A 20,089-nucleotide genomic window follows, 5' to 3' on the forward strand; every position below is an offset into this window, starting at 1 on the left:
TCTTCTTGGAGCCCCGGGAATCAGACCTGGGATCTGTTTCTCTTAGTGGTGCAGCAAAAGCAGCTGCTTTTTCTCGGTCTCTTTGTTTTCTCTCCTTGGCCTCCTCCTCATCATAGCTATAGAATACTGAGGAGGCAATTCTTACTAACATCTCAAGTGAGCTATCTGGGGTGAAAGCCATTCTTTGTAGCTTTTTCTCTCCACTAACATTGTATCTTGTGAGAGCAAATTATATTACTCTATGATTTGTAAACTTACATAAATAAAGAATTAGTGATATAAATTAAGAAGGAGAAATAAAATCAATGTATTAGAAGAGAAAAATAGGAGGAGCTAGACAGCTACCTTGATGGAGTAAGATAGGGAGCCTGGGGCTTGCACTTGCAGGTCTTTCTTCTTAGCCCCTTTTATTATATGGCAAACAGGGACCCTCTTCCCTGAGAGTTGTCATAATTCATTGGCTATTTTGGGCTCTAAGATCCCCGGTTTGGTCACTGACCCTCTCTACTGCCTTTGTGCATATTCTTGGGAAAGCTCCTTTTGGCCTGCTTTGTTCTGTCAAGGTGTCATCTCTGAAATTTATAGTTGAGCCTACATACAAGGCTGAGTTAGCAATTAGTAAAGGGATATATGCACATTTCAGTGTGATAACATGAGAGAAGAATGAAACATATGTGAATATAAGCATATATGTATGTGCATATGCAGGAGTGAGTATATATTTTATATACTAAGGGAGTTTTCTACAATATAGCCCTCTCCCCACTTTCTTTTGTACTTAACTGGAGGTTATGGTTGCAGTCTGAATGTTCCCTCACAGCATCATGCACTCATAGGTGGGACTTCTGAAGGTGACTGAGTCATGGGTGTGGTAGTGGATTAGTCCACTGATGGGTTATAACAGGGTATGACATTTGGAGTTAAAGCCTGTTGGGAAGAGGTAGGTCACTGTAAGTGTGGCCTAGAACGGTGAATATATGTATCACTCCTTCTCCCTTGATGGCTTGCTACTTTTCAAGTTTCCTGTGTGCCAGGCCCTTCTGCAGAGCCACCCTGCCTTGGAGCCAGCCAACTATAGACTGAAACCTCTACAGACTGAACAAAAGTAAACTTTTCCCTCCTTTAAATTGTGCGTGTTGGGTGTTCTGTCTCGGTGCTATGAAAGTAACTCAGATTTGTTCAGTTACAACATATTAGTAGGATAGTAGTTTTGTACCTTGCCTTGTGTGAGTCTAAATGTAATACAAAGTTGTCTCTGCCACATTTTGCAAATAATGTTAAATTGTTAAATTCTGCTCATTATGTATCAGATCTCACTGGCTATTTAGTTTCACTATGTTCTTTGTCTATTGTGACCGATATCTTAAGGATCCACTCTGCTGAGAGACAGTACGTATCCTTCTTAAGTGAAATTTCTTACTGTAACTGTAAAAGCACTCTGCCTCTTCCTTTGTTATTTACATATATCTCAATTTTAGAAATAACAAAAGCTCCTTGAAAAATGCCGCATACTATAGTCAATACCCTCTTTTTTGCCTCAGGAACAAGGATCATGAACAACATAAAAAGGCCTTATCCGTAGAACTCTTAACTTGAGGTGTGGTTTATATATAGCAACACTATGGCCTCCATACTTCTTCCTCCTTTTTCATCCATCTGTCCGTTCTCCTCAGGCTTCCTCCCCAACTTCTGCTCTTTGGTTTCTTCTTTAGAATTTTAGAAGCTCTTGGGTCATAACCCAAAGACTGTGGCCCAGTACAGTATTTGGTGCATGTTCTCATTGTTCATGTGCTGTGACAGGTCACTGATAATAGCCACAAAATCTGTGTTCCTAATGTAGTCTTAAAATATCATCGTATGTCCTTTAACACTGCTTTAAATGAGTAATTTAAATTGAATAATGTATTTCAGCTTCAAGAAGATTCAAACGTATGGCCTTTACACTTTTTGACAGAGGAACTTCTAAGATGCTTAGGACTTATAGAAATGATTATATGGGTCGATTGAGATGTGGGATTAAAGAAATACCTTTTAAACATGAACAACATATTAGTCAGGCACAGAGCCGGTTGGGACTATATTCAACTAGAATGATGAGGGCATTACCAATGCTCAGGAAAAAGGTGGACAATTCATATTTTTCTATAAAGCTTCTCATTTAAACATTGATTTGGGGGCTGGGGATTTAGCTCAGCGGCACAGCGCCTGCCTGGCAAGCGCCTGCCTGGCAAGCGCAAGGTCATGAGTTCGATTCCCGGTACTGGAAGAAAAACAAACAAACAAAAAAAACATTAATTTTGGTGTCTTTGCTTTTTTGTAAGGAAAAATTATTCTCATATTTTAAATCCATGTTCAGCCTTAAGGACGCATGCAAATTTCAGAGTGTTGGAAAGCAGGTCCTCTTGCTGACTAGGAAACACCAGTAAGTTAGTGAAGCTTTTGACTGGATCATTGGCTTGTAGAACACAAATTAAGCAGAGAAAATCAACCCTGCATAGGGTTGGCACCCAAGATGGCCTAAAAGGGAAGAAAGGAAGATTCTTCTTTTTTCTGTGGAGGAGTTCTGGTATCTGCTGTTGCTTTGGATGTTGATCTCCAGTTCCTTAAAGCTTCCAGCACCAACTCTTCAAACTTCCAGTGGAAATTCTTGAGTAGAGAAAGAACCTCAGATGAAAGGGCCAGGGATCAGAGACAGTTGCTAAGGTCATACCCTCTTGCATTTGCTAAGGTCAAACCCCTTGCCTTATTCACACAACCCCAGACATGTGCTTTGCTAATATCCTAGGCTTCTCTCAAGCTGATACATTTGACAAGTCTACCCATCACATGACTCCAGGTGAGAACTTTACTGTGGGGAAATCATTATGTTGAAAGAGAAGAAGTTTCAATCTGTGTGAAGGGAACAGCACATTATAAAGAATTTACCTGTTAATCTCTTCGCTGTTCCTGCCTCATAGAGAAATGACTGAAGGCTGGGACTATGTTGAAACTGTTATTATGGCCCACCTGCCAAGATTAGTCTTCAGAATTCTGGATTTCTTTGTGAACTTGGAATAGTTTCTTGTCTGAGGCATTTGAAATACTTCCTTTTCTTTCATCTTGATTCCTTTACATAATACTTTCATCACATTATACCAGCTTCTTCATTTATTGCATAGTTATGTTCCCTTTTTGGCACAGCTTTATTTTCTTTACCGAAAATGTGTAGATAAGGTTCAACAAAGTCTGTGCCATGAAGGTAAATGGCTTATTTAATTTTTTCCCCCTGACAACCTTAGGTTTTTTCTTCTATTCCATCGTGTTCCGCCCTTGCCTGGACCCAGATTCTTTAGGTTTAATGGATTTCTCCATGTGACATTGACTCTGGAAGTTCAGTGGCACCGTAGTTGTGATCCTATATTCAGAGACAACAAAAAAGAAAGAGCCCATGAATACAGTTGGAAGACACAGGTCTGCAAAGCTAGAAGCAAATCCTATATCAGTGCAATGATCCAATAGGCTGGTCAAGTGATTGTCCCGAGAGGAAGTCTGGTCTGGGAAGGGTTTTGTCTACAGTCTGTCATTTGGGCTCCACTCAGGCAGCTATGGTATTGCTTTTCCTTTCCCTTTTGGCTCACTGGGCAGAAAGTAGAGCCTTATATCATGAAGAGTTTCTGTTGTATGAACTGTCCAGTCAGGCACAATCCTCTGTCAGGCACTCAGGTCAGAAGCTCCCTGTGTGTTGCTCAGAGACTTCCAACCAGGGTTAGCATGACTTGCTTTATGAATTTTACTGACTGTGGCTGCATGGAAAGGTGCTGGGATACCGTCAGCCCTCCACATCCAACGAAGCAAGGCCAAATGTCCCAACATAGAAGTGAGGCTTGTGGATGCCCAACATCTGGTTGGAAGTAGGCAGAATGAGCTTTGGTAGGCTCTCGGCCTCCCTGGATCAGATGATTAATCTTTGTTCCTATATGTCAGCTGTCACTGGTACACATTTTTGGTCGTTCATAGCCCTCTGGGGGGGACCAAGACATCTGCCAGAACCTAAGCAGTGAGGTGACTTCGCCGTGGCCAGAGCCCTGCCTTTGCCAGCTCAGTACCCGCAGCCCCAGCCCTCACCATGCCGTTCAGTGAGTACGAGGGTCGAGGGGAGACTCAGATGCACGTGTGAGGTTTCTGTGGGTGAGACTGTGCAGTGTTGGGTTCCCTGTTTTTTCTCACAGCAGCAAACCAGGTGTTATGCTTTATATCTAAAATGACACCTAAGTGTCTCATGAGTTTGAAAGTTGATTGGTTTGTGTGGGCCCTGTTCTCATCAGTGAATTCATTCATTGGTGACGTCAGTATCTGGAGGTGCTGTTTGGATGTGAAGACCTGTTGGAGATGGGTCACTCGAGACAAGGCCTGGAAGAGTGTGTTCTTCTTTGCAGCTCCCCACCCCCATCTTTGCCTCCTTCCAGGCTGCATGGCTTGAGTGTCTTTCCCTTCACTGTGCCACTTTGCCATCCTGGTTCTACCTTGGATCCAGCAGACCATGGACTGAAATTGAGCCAGTGTGAACTTTTCTAAATTGTGGGCATTTGGTATGTTCTCTCAGCAACAAGAAAGTGGCTAAATCACCAAATAATGCTAAATTCGTTAAAAGTTTAGATACTAGGCCTCACACAGTCTGATTTGATTTTGATGACAGTAAATTCCAAACTTCCCAAACCCTTCTCCACAATCCCAAAGTTTCTATATACAGAGTTTTTACAAGCAACATAAAAATTGGAAGAAATGTTTAGCATTGCCTTTGATGAAGCTCAGGACCTGGCCAAGCCTGATTCAGCTACTGTGTTATATCCATAGCAATAAACAAGCAAACAAACAGTTTCTTGAGGTTTAGAATGCCAAAAATGGACAGGAAGTTATCAATGTAAAGAAGGAAAGATGAAAGTACTGCTATAAAGGACAGTTTCCAGAAAGGACTGACTGTTAAACCCAAACTTTGAATCTCCTGAAAGTAGGGGATGCATAGGTATTTTGTGAATACCTATGCATGTGAAAAGGTAGAGAAGCACCATCTCTCACATAACTGCTATAGTCCATGGACAGTTTATAGACATTATTTTTAAGATGACATACTAGCAGGTGTGACACATGCCCATAATCCCAGCACTTGGGGGGCTGAGGCAAGAGGAGTGTTGGGAGTTCAAATTCAGCCTCGCCTACAATGTGAATTAAAGGCCAGTCTGAACTACAACGTGAGACCCTGTCTCAAAACAACTGACATGCTGAATGAGGTAGGACAGTGAATAAAAGCAATACTGCATCTAGGGGAAAGCACCAAGTGTAGGGGTGAAAGCATGTCAATAATTCTGCATAAAGTGGTATTCTGTGCAAGGAGAAGCAAAGTAGACTGGACATAGTGTGTGGGCACAGTGTATTGTGCATGTCCTCAGGAGTGTGCAACCTTCTGAGTGTGGGTTTTGTGAACTACAGTGAAACAGCCTTCTTCCCCAACCTGCCCTTTTGCTTCTTGTGCAGCAAGTTGCTGGTATAAAATACAAGTTATCTTAAGGATTTGTGGATTTATTTTCATAGCTTAACAATAAGATTATGATTATCCTAGTTAAAAATGTAGTGAAGAATTGACTACATCTGATGAAGCAAAGAAAGCCTTAGAAATCTTGTTTTGTTTTTTTAAGACCAGGATCTCATATAGTTTAGGCTGGCCTTGCACTCACTAGTAGCCCAGGCTTGTCCTGGAACTCACAGAGATCCTCCTGCCTCAGCCTCCCTAGTGATAGATCACCGGCATGCATCATCATGCGTGATTTTAAAATAATTTTTTTTGCATTTGCCATATATATGCTTAAAGATCCATATAAGCATGATGCAAGTGAACAAACCACTTATGGTTACTTCCAGTGTATCTGATTTCATTTAGCTACATCCAAGGTGGCTACAGGATACATTTTGGGAAAAATCTTTGGAACAAAAGGATCTCATGTAGCAAAGTGTTATTTGGTTTCAATTCTTTTGGAGTTTTGAATAATTTAATAACTTAGATTAATATATTATTATTATAATGCTGAAAATATTATTCATGATTTCATTGCCTCAACTTATTGCCCATAGGATTGTAGGGAAATTCATATTTCAGGCACTTCATTCCCTTATTCCACTGCCTCTATCTTTCTGAGACAAGGTTTTACTATGCAGTTCAGGCTGGCCTTGAACTCACTTTGTAGCCCAGGCTGGCCTTGATTGAACTTCTAGTGATTCTCGTGCCTCAGCTTCCTGAGTGCTGGAATTACAGGCTAAAAAAATTTTTGATGCATTTAAAATGTTGCTGTTGATTTGTTTCTTCTAGTGATAATGAATTAAAATTTTTGATAGAATAAGAAAAGTGCTGGCATGCAGATGAAAAAATTCAAATTTTTTTAACCAAAGTTTCGTATGAATTTTTTATCTAATATTTTATAGATACATGGTTTTATTGTTTTGCCAACATGTGAAATAATTTATTTTTATTTGTCCATCTAATATATTTTATTTTTGTGGTTTTATCTTGTGTTTATTACAGCTAGTATTGAACCACTTTCATATATAGGCTTTTAACATAACTGTCACTGTGAAAGCTACATTATGTTGTAAGATCTACAATTTTCAATCTACTTATTTATACCTGATACATAATTACATGGCATATTCTTGTATATTACAGTAGAGATATACTCTGTGGTATATTATCATAGTACTTCCATTAGTTTGGTCTTTTGTGGATTTTTTGGGTACTTTTCATTTTTCCAACATATACCATGATCTGTGCAAGGGAAGATAATTTTATATTTTCCACCTTAATTACTGCCTATTATTTTGTTCTTTCTTGTGTTTTGTCTGTATCATTAATATTATTTTATAGTTTTTCTTTTTGAGATTTTATTGTAATAAATTACATTAATTATTTAATAGTGCCTTTGATACTTTTAATCATTTCTTCTCTATTGTCTATAGTCTACATGAATAATGAGCAGTGAAATCTATTATCTGGGGAATGAATTTCATTTTTATGTTGCTGTTTCTCCACTTTTCTGATTTTGCAATCTTTGTTCTTTTTAAATTTATAGATTATTTTTAAATTCTTTTGAAACACCCCTTTCGGGGTCTCTGAAATGATAATGTGTTGTACAGTATATTCCTTTCATACGTTATGAAATCATTAATATTTAATCAAGCTTTTCATTTGAAGCATTTGTCTTAAAATTTGTGATTTAATCTCTAGTTCTTAGGAATATTTTAATATCTTTCTGCTGTTGGTCTTGAATTTCATTTCAACAGGTGTGAGGGCCTCCTTTGCATGATTCACATTACTTAACACGGCCTTATTCTGCTGACTTCCAAGACTTAACGTTATTAAGTCTTTTCCTGTATTTCTCCTTTTTTGACTTTTATTCATACATGTTTACAGTATATAATGACTATATTTATTATAATGAGTTGGTACATGTCCATAACACATTTCATTTTTTACTCCTAGAAATAAAATTCTTTATTGTTATACTGAACATGTCCCATTTGGGTGAATATTTCTTTTGCTTTTGAGAAGACTGTACTATGTAGTTATTTGATAAAGTGTTTTGCAATATCTGATGAATACCTGTGAAGCATGATGCTATTAATTTTAACTGTTTATTACAGAGTTTTCTTCTTTCTTCATCTGTCAATTACTGATAGAGTTGTTTTGAAATCTTCAGGCATAGTTGCTATGGTTTGTGCCTCATGCAGTCATGGGGAGCAGGCTTTTCAGAGATGGCTGAATCTAGAGTTTGTGATTACTTCATTGTCTAGTGCTGCGATTAGTGGTGTCAGTGCTATCCCCGCCCTAGGGCCAGAAACCTACCTACAATGTAAGGGAGGGAAAGAGGCTTGCCCTCCCTTGTTTTGCTCTTATTGCTTTTGCTGTTTTCAGCCACCATTAACTGTTACCCTTCTGCCATATGCCACCCTGCCTTGGAGCCAGCTGATTATGGACTGAAAGCTCTGCAAACTGTGAACTCAGTAAACCTTTCCTTCTTTAATATTGGGCATCAGGTATTTTGTCTCAGCAAAGAGAGAAAAGCAACTAACATGGTTGTGAATCATAGATTTTTTTCTTCACATTCATGTTCTGTCTCATGAATGTAACTTGATACTCTATTTAGTGGAATATGTATTGAGGACTGTTCTTTTTTAGATAACTGACTTTTTTATGTAATAAGTAGGTATATTTATTGAAGATCACAGGATGGTAGCAGGGTCAGGGAAAAGGGTGAGAAGTGCCTTTTATATCATTATCTGGTCACTGCAACCACTGTTGACTTTAAGGTACAAATTGAATAATGTAAAATTAATACAACTTCTGAAGATTTTGCTGAATCGATGGTAGACTACTGTTCCTTTTTGCATACCTTTCTAAGTAATATATCCTCATCACTGCCAACATAACAACCACTCCTGTCTAGGTAGGCATAGAATTGACACCATAACTCAGAGATGTGTAGACACTGATAAGCTCCAGTATCTGTTTTCTCTTTCTCTGACAGTCTACCGAGTTCTCCTGATGGGCAGTATAGAGTTTGACTTCTGCTTGCTGGAAGTCTGTGTATCTCCTGTTTGGAAACATGCTGCTTCGCTTACTGGTGCCCATTGTGTGAATAATGTCTCATCTTTTCATACGTGAATACAGACAAGTAGATATAAGTTAATATGTACTTTCTTAATGGTAATTTGATGTTTAAATATTTTCCAGTATATTTTATTTTAAAAAGTACAGGTGAGATTTAACAGTAACAACAATGTAAATAAAATGTACCCCAGAAATTCATGAGGGTTACATTCCTAGAGCACCTGTGACTTCTGAAAAAGTTCAAATTTCAGATAATGGTCAGAAAAATGCTTATAAATGTCTGCTTTTATACTTTAAGTCCTAAATATGTACTGTCACCCATAGTTATATAATTTAATAAAATACTGTATTAATAAAGCCTTAGAAGGTGCAGGGTGTTTGGGCGGCATCTTAGGCCGAGCAAGAGCGCTCAAGACAGACTCATGTGGTAGATTTCTGTTATGAAGCAGGAATGCTGATGCATCTGCCCGAGATGGGTTACAGAGCAGCAGCAAATCAGCAGCAAGGAGAAATGAATAACACTCAGATTGTCTACTTGCAAACCTCCTGCACAAAATAAATTGCAGAGGATATTTGTGGTTTCCGTGAAATTGCAGGGGCTTCTATGAACAACTACTAGTTAGGTTCTAAGGAAAAATCTACAAAGAATGAGGCAGTCAATTCAAAACCACAACTTTACAGGGTTATATTGTATCCTCAGAATATTCAGGAAGTTTCATCATTGGGCCTTGGACAGTGGATGAGAGTATCCAGGTTAATAAAACCCTGCCTGATTCAAACCTCTTTTGCCACGTGGATGACCACTCACTTTACTGACTCTTCTTAATTGTACCATGTGTGATTATCTATGAACAGTTTTCTTTTAGTTTCCTGTGTTGGAATGTTCAATAAGTGATTATTCTAGAAATTGTTCAGAGATATACTTTCATGTGGTTTTTTTATGCTGTTCTTTTTCCATCTCACTATTGTTCACAAGTGCTGATATATGAATCATGGGCAAAGTGCTTTGTCATGCTTCTGTTGACCATGTGGTTCAGCATTTTTCAAGTCTACTTGAAAACTGTCACATCTATCTCTCGTAATAATAGCACAATGTTTTCTCTAGACAGTGGAAAGAAGTCAATATAAGGCTCCAACTGGACTTGACTCTCCCAGCCCCCAACCTGCCTGCCAGCAGAGGCACTATTATTAGCAGGGAACTCAGCTCACCACCACTGCTGTCATCAGCAAGCACAGGATGTCCATAAGATAGGACAAGAAATTTTGCAGGTCCTGGGACATCAGGAGACTCCCAGAAGTTTATACCAGATGCTTCAAGGATTTTGCCCACTGAGGTGGAAGGCAACCAGGAAACTTTGACCACAGATATTTATTAAAATTTTCCCTCCTAATGTCTCTTGCCTTCTTTCCATCCTGATAATGGGGCATACTTTGCTTTGTTCCCTGCAGAAAGTCTTTTCACCTTCTGTCTGCCTGCACCCAGACACAATAAATTCCATGCCATGGTGCCTTTCCACAAGCCTGGTGGTGTGAGCTGCCCCCACCCTGTACTATGTGTTACAGTCATTGGACTGGAGATTTTGGTAAATTCCAAAATAAAGGAAATGAGTGTAAAGTATATCAGTTTATTCTCTATTGTGCATAAGTCTACTTGCTTATTGTGTTCTTACACATTTTCATTTTTCTTTAATGACCTTTTTCAAAAAATACGTGGTTATTGTTTTCTATTTGGTATTTTCTCTTGGGTTAGATATGTTGCTGTCATTTTTTGAGATTTGTGTTCATTGATCTTTCCTATTTATACACTATTTGTATACTGTGTACACAACAAGTATTTTCTTCATATCTTGTTTATTTCCCATGATTTTCATATATTTCAATTTTTCCTTCCAATTCTGCTGATCAGTTGGTTTTCTTCTGGGGAAATACTTTTCTCATCTAAATGTTATTTCACAGTAGATTCTGAAGGCATTCAAGTTTATTTTTCTAATTTCATTATGTAGCATAATTATTGTACATAGAAGAGTATACACGTTTCCAAACACCTGTTTCTCCCTGAACATAAATGAAACAAGATTGTGATTTCCTCCAGAGAAGCATTACATCAGTTCTATCATGAATCAATATTCTATATATATATGGAACCATTGAAGACTGTCTCTGTTTCCTGAGATCCATTTGTCATTCTAAGAGCACAGCCTTATGAAAGGTGGAATTTGAATGTGTTTCATGTATCTTATGTAAGATATCAACCTTTTTGCTTAAAAGGTATTCAGTGTTGTTAGATTTTTATAATACTGTACAGCTATACATTTTAATAAATCAAAAGTGTCATTCAGGAGTGAAAAATGTTTTGGAGGAGGAAGTTGAGGCAGGTTCTCACTTTCTATTTCAGGCTGGTCTTGAATTGACTGTGTAACCAAGGCTGGTCTCAGACTTCATGGCAATTCTGCATCAGCCTCCCAAGTGCTGGGATTACTGGCATGCACCATCACACTTGGCTAAAGTTTTCCTTCTGTACTTAATTACTTTGTGATATATTGGTTTTCAGTGAGTTTAATATAATTCATCCATCTCTTTCCCCCAATTTATTTCCCATACCCCCTAGAATTTCTTATATTTGAATACAAGGTGACCATTTGGTGACACTGAGCTATAAGATAAAATGCCACCCTTTTCCTATTTTCAGTGTTCGTAGACTTGTTCCAATTAACCTTTTTCCATTAACATTTTATTATTCATAAGCCTTATTTGATGTTCAATTATTTTTTATGAAACCAAATTCAAATTTCAAACTGCTAAGTACAAAGACTCAGTGCCACAAATAATAATATTTGAAAAGACATTTACCTATTGTCTATCAAAACCATTCACTAGATATTCACCTGCTTCAGTGTTTTGTGAATGGGGATTTTGTAGTCTCCCCCTCTGTGAGCTCTGCTTTAGAGACACTGCACAAGTACCCTCGCAATGACACAGCACCCTTGCAGTGCTCCTATTCTACTTTTGCTATTGTAATGAGTGGCAATCTAGCATCAGAATTGCTGCCTGCAAAATATGTGCATACACATGGATTTGATGACCAAGACATGGAGTTAATATTTAAATATTCAGCTTTATTGGTTTGTTTTCTTTTTTTGAGACAGGGCCTCACTATGCAGTTCAGGCTGGCCTTTACCTCACTGTGTAGCCCTACTAGTCTCAAACTCATGCCAGTCCTGCTGGCCTCAGCCTCCTGAGTGCTGGGATTACAGACACCCACCACCACACCTGGCTCTCAGTTCAATTTTATGAGAAGAATTGAGACATCCCAGCCTGTAAGTCTTAACCTTCCTTCAAGAAATATGTGTGTGATCACTTAGGAGGCAGTGACCTTTCAGGATGTGGCTGTGCACTTCACCATGGAGGAGTGGGCTTTGCTGAATCCATCACAAAAGAAGCTCTACAGAGATGTGATGAAGGAAACTTTTAGGAACATGGCTGCCATAGGTAAGGATGACCTTACTTTCTCATGTATACAGTCAGAAAACATTGTTGCTCATCATGCAGTTTCATTATATAGAATATGAAAACATTTTGAAGAATATTTCAGCCCTACTTACATTACACCATGAATCTAACTGGAACCTATTCATTTTTGTGTAATAATATAGTATCTTCTTACATTTCTATGTCTGCAATTCAGGGAGAGCCTGGGGTAACCAGGAAGTTGAAGAACAGTACAAAAATTACTGGAGAAATCTAAGGTAATTTGCACTCAAAAGGAATGGGAATGTTCCTCAAGTCAGTATGTGAACAGAAATACTACAACCAGGGAAAATGTGGCCATGTTCTTATGTTGATACGTATGTATGTATGTATGTATGTATGTATGTGGTGCTGGGGATAGAACCCAGGGCCTTGTGCATGCAAGGCAAGAGCGCAACTGCTGAGCCGCATCCCCAAGCCCTCAAATTTATTTAATCTTACAAATATTCTCCAAAGCTGTGTATAGTTTCAGTATGTATAATCTGATAACTAAATAGAGAAATACTCCAATACAAGAAACTACTGATATGCAACAAGTGACACACTGACGTATAAGAAATGTTCTTTCATGATCACCTTCATGAAAATATATGAAATTGCATTTAGATGTTATATATAGGTATATATGAAAAGAAATGAATTTTAAGTTTTGACAGAAACCCATCTTTAGGATATCTGTGTATACATGTGGATATGAGACATTTACTATCTAAAAAATTGCTAACCTTAGGCTGGGTATGGTAGTGTATGCCTGTGATTCCAGCACTTGGGAGGCTAAGGCAGGAGGATTTGCCATGAGTTCGAGGGTAGCCTGGGTCACATAGTGAGTACAGGCAGGGCCAGCCTGATCTACATAGTGATACCCTGTTTCAAAAAACAAACAAAATTGCTAACCTTGAAGCAGTATTCAAAGCACAAATGAATGCTAGTGTTATAATACCAAATGCTTTCAAGCCATCCTCCAGAGAATTGAGTCCATTCATTGTTTAAATTTCTTAGAGGGCACCGTCCATTATTGCTGGTGGGCACCTTCTAACATTGTTGATGGGAATGTTAAATATAGCATGATAATCAGTGCATAGACACCTCAAAAAGTCCAAACACAAATTCCATTTGATTCAGGAATGCCACTCTTGGGTATAGTTCCAAAAGAGTTAAAATTATCATACTATACTGATACATGCTTATGCATACTCAAAGCAGGACAAATTATAACAGCTAAGTCCTGGAATCAACCTAGATGTCCCTCACTGGATGAATGGATAAAGACAATTTTTGATAGGCTCAGTGTGATGGTTCATTCCCAGCACTCTGGGAAGCTAATTCAGCAGGATGTCAGATAGAAGCTCAGCCTGAGCATATCATTACTGAGAATCTCTTCTAAATTAAGAAAAAAAACCTGGTGATGTAATTCAGTGCTAAGACCAGTGTTTAACTCCCAGTACTAAAAAGGAAAAGAAAAAGAAAAATGTGCTATATAGTCAGCTATAAAAACGAATTATGCCATGTCATTTGCCAATAGAAATTGGTGATCTTCATCTGATAGTGTTAAATGAAATAAATCAGGCATAGAAAATGAAACATCTCTGTTATATGAGAAACTGAAAATATAGAGAGTAAGACAAAGAGGCCAAAAAAAAAAAAAAAAAGATGAGGCACTTAAAAAGGAAAGGCTAACTTTCTGGAGATGGGGAAGGCAAAGAGGGTAGGGGGAGAAGAGGGAGAATGATGATAGAAAAGGTATCAACATGATCAACCTACTATATATGTGTACCAGTTTGCCAAAATACAACTGACCTGTTTGTATTCCAAAATATACCACTTTAAAAATCCCCAAATGCATATCACTCTTGGGAATGGCTGTTCAGGGCTTTCAGTTCATTCATTGTCAGAATTTCTTAGGAGGCATCACACAGAACTTGCAGTAAGTCATTACTATGGAGACTCATTTTATTGCAACTATTTTTGCTGTTGTCATTGTTTTTTACAGAAATGAAGAGGTAGAGAAATGCTACCCAAATAAAATTCAGAATCCACATGAAGAAATAATCCTTTGGGCACCATATGCTAAAGTGGACATGAAACAAACTGGTCTAAAACCAGCTGAAGGCCTTGCTTGCAGGAAACCCCTAATTGGGCCCTTGTCACTAAATGTGTTCATAGCTGACACTGGACTGAAGACATCTGAGTATTTGGGATCAGAAGAGAAGCTGCATAATTGTAATGAACATGGAAAAACCTGTGGTAATTTCCACTCCTTTCAAAAGGATGCAAGGAAAAAGATTGGAGAGAAACCCTATAAATATGGTCAGTATGTGAAATCTGTGAAATACTCTGAACTTAGTGAAAGAACTCCCCTTAAAGAGACCTTTGTATGTAAGAAAAATTTGAAGTCCTCCAGCACTTGCAATGATGTTCAGAACCCTGAAAGAAATCACAATGGAGGGAAACCCTACATATGTAAGCAATGTGGGAAAACTTTTAGTAGGCATCAACATTATAAACAACATGAAAGAAATCACACTGGGGAGAAACCCTATGTATGTAAGCAGTGTGGGAAAGCTTTTAGCTTACATGGTAATTGTCGAAAACATGAAAGAACTCATACTGGGGAGAAACCCTATGTGTGTAAGCAATGTGGGAAAGCTTTCAGCACACATAGTAATTGTCAAATACATGAAAGAATTCATAGTGGGGAGAAACCCTATGTATGTAGGCAATGTGGGAAAGCTTTTGGTAGGCGTGAACATTGTAAACAACATGAAAGAACTCACACTGGGAAGAAACCCTATGTATGTAAGCAATGTGGGAAAGCTTTCAGCAGATCCTATAACTGTCAAGCACATGAACGAAGTCACACCTGGGAGAAACCCAAACCCTATGTATGTCATCAATGTGGGAAAGCTTTCAGCACACATGGTGATCATCAAAAACATGAAAGAACTCACAATGGGGAGAAACCCTATATATGTAAGCAGTGTGGGAAAGCTTTCAGCACACAAGGTAATTGTATAATGCATGAAAGAATTCACACTGGGGAGAAACCTTATGTATGTAAGCAGTGTGGGAAAGCTTTCAGCACAAGCAGTGGTTGTAAAATACACAAAAGAATTCACACTGGGGAGAAACCCTATGTTTGTAAGCAGTGTGGGAAGGCTTTTAGTACACCAGGTGGTTGTAAAATACATGAAAGAATTCACACTGGGGAGAAACCCTATGTATGTAAGGAATGTGGGAAGGCTTTTAGTACACAAGGTGATTGTAAAAGACATGAAATACTTCATAGTGGAGGAAAACCCTATGTATGTAAACAGTGTGGGAAAGCTTTCAGTAGGAGTCATCATTGTAAACAACATGAAAGAACTCACACTGGGGGAAAACCCTATGTTCGTAAGCAGTATGATGAGAAAGAGTACTTTTCAAACACATGAAGTCACACCAGGGAGAAACCCAAACCCTATGTATGTAAGCAATGTGGGAAAGTTTTTAGTACACAAGGTTATTGTAAAGTACATGAAGGAAATCACACAGAGGAGAAACTGTGTATGTAAGCAGTGTGGGAAAGCTTTCAGCACACACAGTAATTGTAAAATACAGGAGAGAATTCACACTGGGGAGAAAACCTATGTATGTAAGCAGTGTGGGGAAGCATTGTTGTAAAAAAATGTGAAAGGACTCGGGTTTGGCATTAATTCTATATATATAGGCAGTGTGGAAAGCTTTCAACATTCGTGGTATTTGCCAAAGACATAAAAACTCACAATGAGGAGAAATCCTATGTATGTAAGCAGTGTGGGAATGCTTTGGGTACATACATGTACTATCAAATATATGAAAGGAATCTCACTGGGGAGAAACTGTGTATGTAAGCCTATTTGTAAAATCTTATGAAAATTTCTCATGTAGTGGAGACCTGTAGAAATCATTAATACAAAATCTTGATGTCAATATTTCTCCATGAAATGTCCAGAAAATACAATCCCATTACATACATTATGTTTTTCAGTAAATCACCTAAATGTGTCAGTTGTGTTTCTCCAGTTTTTCATATAAAGATAATGAGTTGACATAACTAGGTATTTTTGTGTTTGTATCTTTGATCTTAACACATAGTGTCTTTTAATTAAGCTGAGTGAATTGAAATGTATTTTTTACTTTCAAGTAGAGTTAATGTTTATATAGTTATTTAGTCTTGACAACTGGGAGGTATAAGCCACTAAAATTTAACTTTAATTGCTTTCTGTTAATTGTTAGGATTTTGTCCTAACAATTTAAATTTTTGGTGTGTATACTCTGTATTCTGTGTAATAAATGATATTTTTGAATTTGACATCATATTTTAAGATATATATTTCAAAGACTTGTGAACATGTGTTTCTGATTGCCACGGACCAGAAGGACCATAACTTGTCTCCAGAGGAAATCATAAATTACAATAATCTCTCCAAAATTATAAATGATAATTTTTCAATAACACTTTCAAAGGAATTTTGGTCTGCACTGGAGTAGTTTTGGGGGAGAGTGATTGCTATTCAATGTAATGAGGCAAATATTAGTTGTTTCCTATACGTAAAGATCATGTACACCCTACCTAGAATATACTAGATATGAAAGGGATGACCCTTTACTTATATCTTCTGTAAAACATACCTAAACACCTTGCATACAATATATAGTCCATAGGAGTTGGCACACGTTAAGAAGGAAATCATCTGTATCTGGTACCTCAAACCATGGTGAGCTTTTTCTAGAAACCTAGAGACTTCATCTGCTTTCTCCTGTGCACATTTATCATCCACTCCCTCCCTCAACGGGGGACATTGGAAATTTGGAAATGTTCCTGTCCTCTTCCTCCACAGAATGTATCATCATTTATTTAACTCTTTTGTACTGATGACCACTTAAGTTATGGCCAATATTTTACTGGAAAAAAAATGCCTTTATTCCCTAGTGTTAAGATGCCATTCTTTCTTCAGTAATCATTAATTATATTTTTTGAGTAGTTCTTACTGTGTAGTTCAGGCCAGCATTGAACTCACTATGTAGTCCAAACTGACCTCAAACTTAAGCATTCCTGCCTCAGCTTCCCACATGCTAGGATTGTAGGCGTGCACCACCATGCCTGGCCATCATTATTATTTTTGCATAACAAGTTGAAATAATGACACGAAGGAAAACCTAACTGCTGTGGTTGATACATTGTGTCAACTTGAGTCTACAAGCTTAACTAACTCAGCAGTTTTACATTCTGGGCTGAAAAGAACATTCCTTTAGCACTCTAGGATGTTGTTCATTGTGTCAACTGAAAAAGTTTAAAAGGTTAACTGTGTGACTCAGCAGAGAGCCACGGTCCTTAATTTATATTCATCCTGAGCTTATACAAGAGAAGGGCCTGGGGATGGTGTGCATGTAAAGGACTGCTCCCAGGGCAAGTAGGCTGCATACAATTAAAAAAAAAAAAAAAGAAAGAAAAAGGACTTATTACTGAGTCTTTGGAAGAGCTCCAGTCTTTGCCTTCAGCTTGGTCATCTCCTAGCTTCTGGTGCAGATTGTTTGGCTTCCACCTGAAACTTCTCAGCCTTCATTGTAGATTCTTCAGCGTTCTGTTGCAGACCCATCAGCCTCCTAATACAGACTTGGACAGACACTGCAGTGAGCTCCAGGCCTTAGCTGCAGCATGCAGACACCCTCTGCATGGTTCCTCATCCAGCTCTGTGGCTGACCACTGTAAGCCAAAATTGCAATTTCTTACATATTTGTATATCTTGTGTTATATCTGTTTCTTTAGTAAACCCTGACTAATACACGTATCAGCTTTGTAAAAAGTGGGATTTACTAAATTATAATTCAGGTTGTGCTATTTTACCCAGTTTAGAGATAAATTTATAGAATGCCATTTTTCATTATTCATAAGGACCACTGTTGGATGTTTGATGTGTGTGGCAAATGCCTTCAAACATGTTGACTGGCCCAAGTTGTGTTCCTGAATTCTAGTTTTTCTCCCTTGACCTGTACTTTTAAATAACTTTTACATTGAAATAGCTTGTCAAATGTTTTATACAAAAACTGCTTAATTTCTGATGGGCTTGCATTGTTAGAAATTTTTGGTATCATGAAAACATGAGTAATACATTTTTAAATATCCATAAGTGAATATTATAGCTTACCAGATGTGTAATATGATTTTTGAACTATCTGATGTAATTCATGGAGTACACTGCAGAGTACAGTGTCAATTTTTACACCCTACAACATGTCCCCAACTTGCCTGCAGCAAATTTTTATTTCTTAGCATCACCAGGAAGATACGTACTGCTCAAGAGTGACATCCCACACTCTGTCCTCTGCTATGGGGCATGACCTGCCCAAAGCAGCCCTCCCTGTCTGAGGTCAGTTGTTTCCACGGGACATAGTCTAGAGCAAACTTATTGCTCTATTTCTAGGAGGAAGAAGCGGAAAAGACCCTCTAAATAGTTAGAAAGCTGGTACCTGCTCTGGAAAGCCAGGAGCAAATTCCTCTTGTAATCCCCAGGTGGACTGTTTCAGCACCCTTGAAGTAACCTGGGGCAGGGAATACTCTTGGATAGTGTCTGTCACTTTGTTCATCTCATCACAGCTAGATATGAGATCACTTCTCCTGTCCTTCAGATTCTAGAGGGTGGGACTTTGATCACCAGCCACAGAGATGTAGGTGGGCTGTATGAACTGTGCACAGGAGAGCAGGAGGAGGAGATTAGGACAGTGCACAATGTGGAGCCTTCATGTTATGGTTTGTGTCTAGATGTTCCCCCAAAGCTTCATGCACTTTTAGATGGTGCTTTTTTGGAGGTTGCTGAATCTAGAATGTGTGACTGATTCATGGTTAAGGGTGCTGGGATTAAGGGTGGGTAATTCCTGGGGTCAGTCCACTGATTGGATTGCCACTGTCTTAATCCGCAGCAGTCTAATAAGATTAAAAGGGGCAGAAAGAGGCTTGTCTTCCCCCTTCCCTTGCTTGCTTTTGCTGTCTTCCACCACCATGAACTGTTGACCCTCTGCCATGTGCCATTCTGCCTTGGAGCCAGCAGATTATGGACTGAAACCTCTACAAACTCTGAGCTAAATAAACCTTTCCTCCTTTAACTTTGGGTGTCAGATATTTTGTCTCAACAAGAGAAAAGTAAGACAGGATCCATTATATATTATGGAGGTAAAACAAAATGAAGTATATTTAATGAGTGTATTTTCTTGCATTTCTATGGGAACAACTGGGCAAGGAAGGACATCCATTTTAGGTCCAGTAGTAGCAGGTTTATGATAAATCTCTGGATATGCATTCACCTAAATAATAGAAACAAAAAAAGGTGAAATCAAAACAGACACCACCAAAATCCAGAAGTCTGTTAGCAACTACCTGACAAACCTGTATGCCAAAAGATTGAAGAACTCAGAAGCAATTGAGTGATTGCTAGTTACATATGACTTACCAAACCTAAACTAAGACTTAAGTATCTGAATAACCCAGTAACAGGCAACAAAATTGAAGCAGCAATTTTAAGAACCTATAAAAGCTCAGGAGCTCGTGGATTCAATGCCAGATTCTACAAGAACTTCAAGGAATATCTAACAAATATTCCTCAAACTCTTTAATATCAAAAGGAAGATTACTCCCAAAATCGTGGTTGGTTGGTTGGTTGGTTTTGAGACAAGTTCATGCTATGTAGTGCAGGCTGGCCTAAACTCACTTATGTAGCCCAGGCTTGCCTTGAATTCATGGCAATCCTCCTGTCTCAGCCTCCCAGGTGCTGTTAGTACAGGCATGCACCACCATGCCTGGCCCAAAATCACTCGCAGAAGCATTACCCTGATCCCAAAAGAAGACAAGCAGCCAGAAAAATAAGGGAGCTACAAGCCGTCTTTCTAATGCATGACGATGTAAAAATCCTT

The 20,089-nt window shown here is 38.4% G+C and overlaps 1 protein-coding gene across 2 annotated transcripts in view; it reads left to right on the top strand.

Annotated features, from left to right (window-relative positions):
- LOC102025212 (zinc finger protein 709-like) overlaps window positions 1–16,493 on the top strand; it is a 40,334-nt gene extending 23,841 nt beyond the window's left edge. The window contains exons 1-4 of one of the 2 annotated variants that reach the window (XM_013507810.1): window positions 2,297–4,115; window positions 11,998–12,124; window positions 12,321–12,381; window positions 14,154–16,493. In XM_013507810.1, the coding sequence (XP_013363264.1) occupies window positions 12,037–12,124; window positions 12,321–12,381; window positions 14,154–15,594 (1,590 nt within the window). In that variant the 5' untranslated portion in view covers window positions 2,297–4,115; window positions 11,998–12,036 and the 3' untranslated portion in view covers window positions 15,595–16,493. Of the gene's footprint in view, window positions 1–2,296; window positions 4,116–11,997; window positions 12,125–12,320; window positions 12,382–14,153 lie in introns of those variants that run through there. The other variant, XM_005375996.2, reaches the window with a different exon arrangement.
- Window positions 16,494–20,089: the final 3,596 nt, after the last annotated feature.

The sequence above is a fragment of the Chinchilla lanigera genome, unplaced genomic scaffold, assembly GCF_000276665.1.
Source record: "Chinchilla lanigera isolate Chin_1 unplaced genomic scaffold, ChiLan1.0 scaffold00007, whole genome shotgun sequence".
NCBI lineage: Eukaryota > Metazoa > Chordata > Mammalia > Rodentia > Chinchillidae > Chinchilla > Chinchilla lanigera.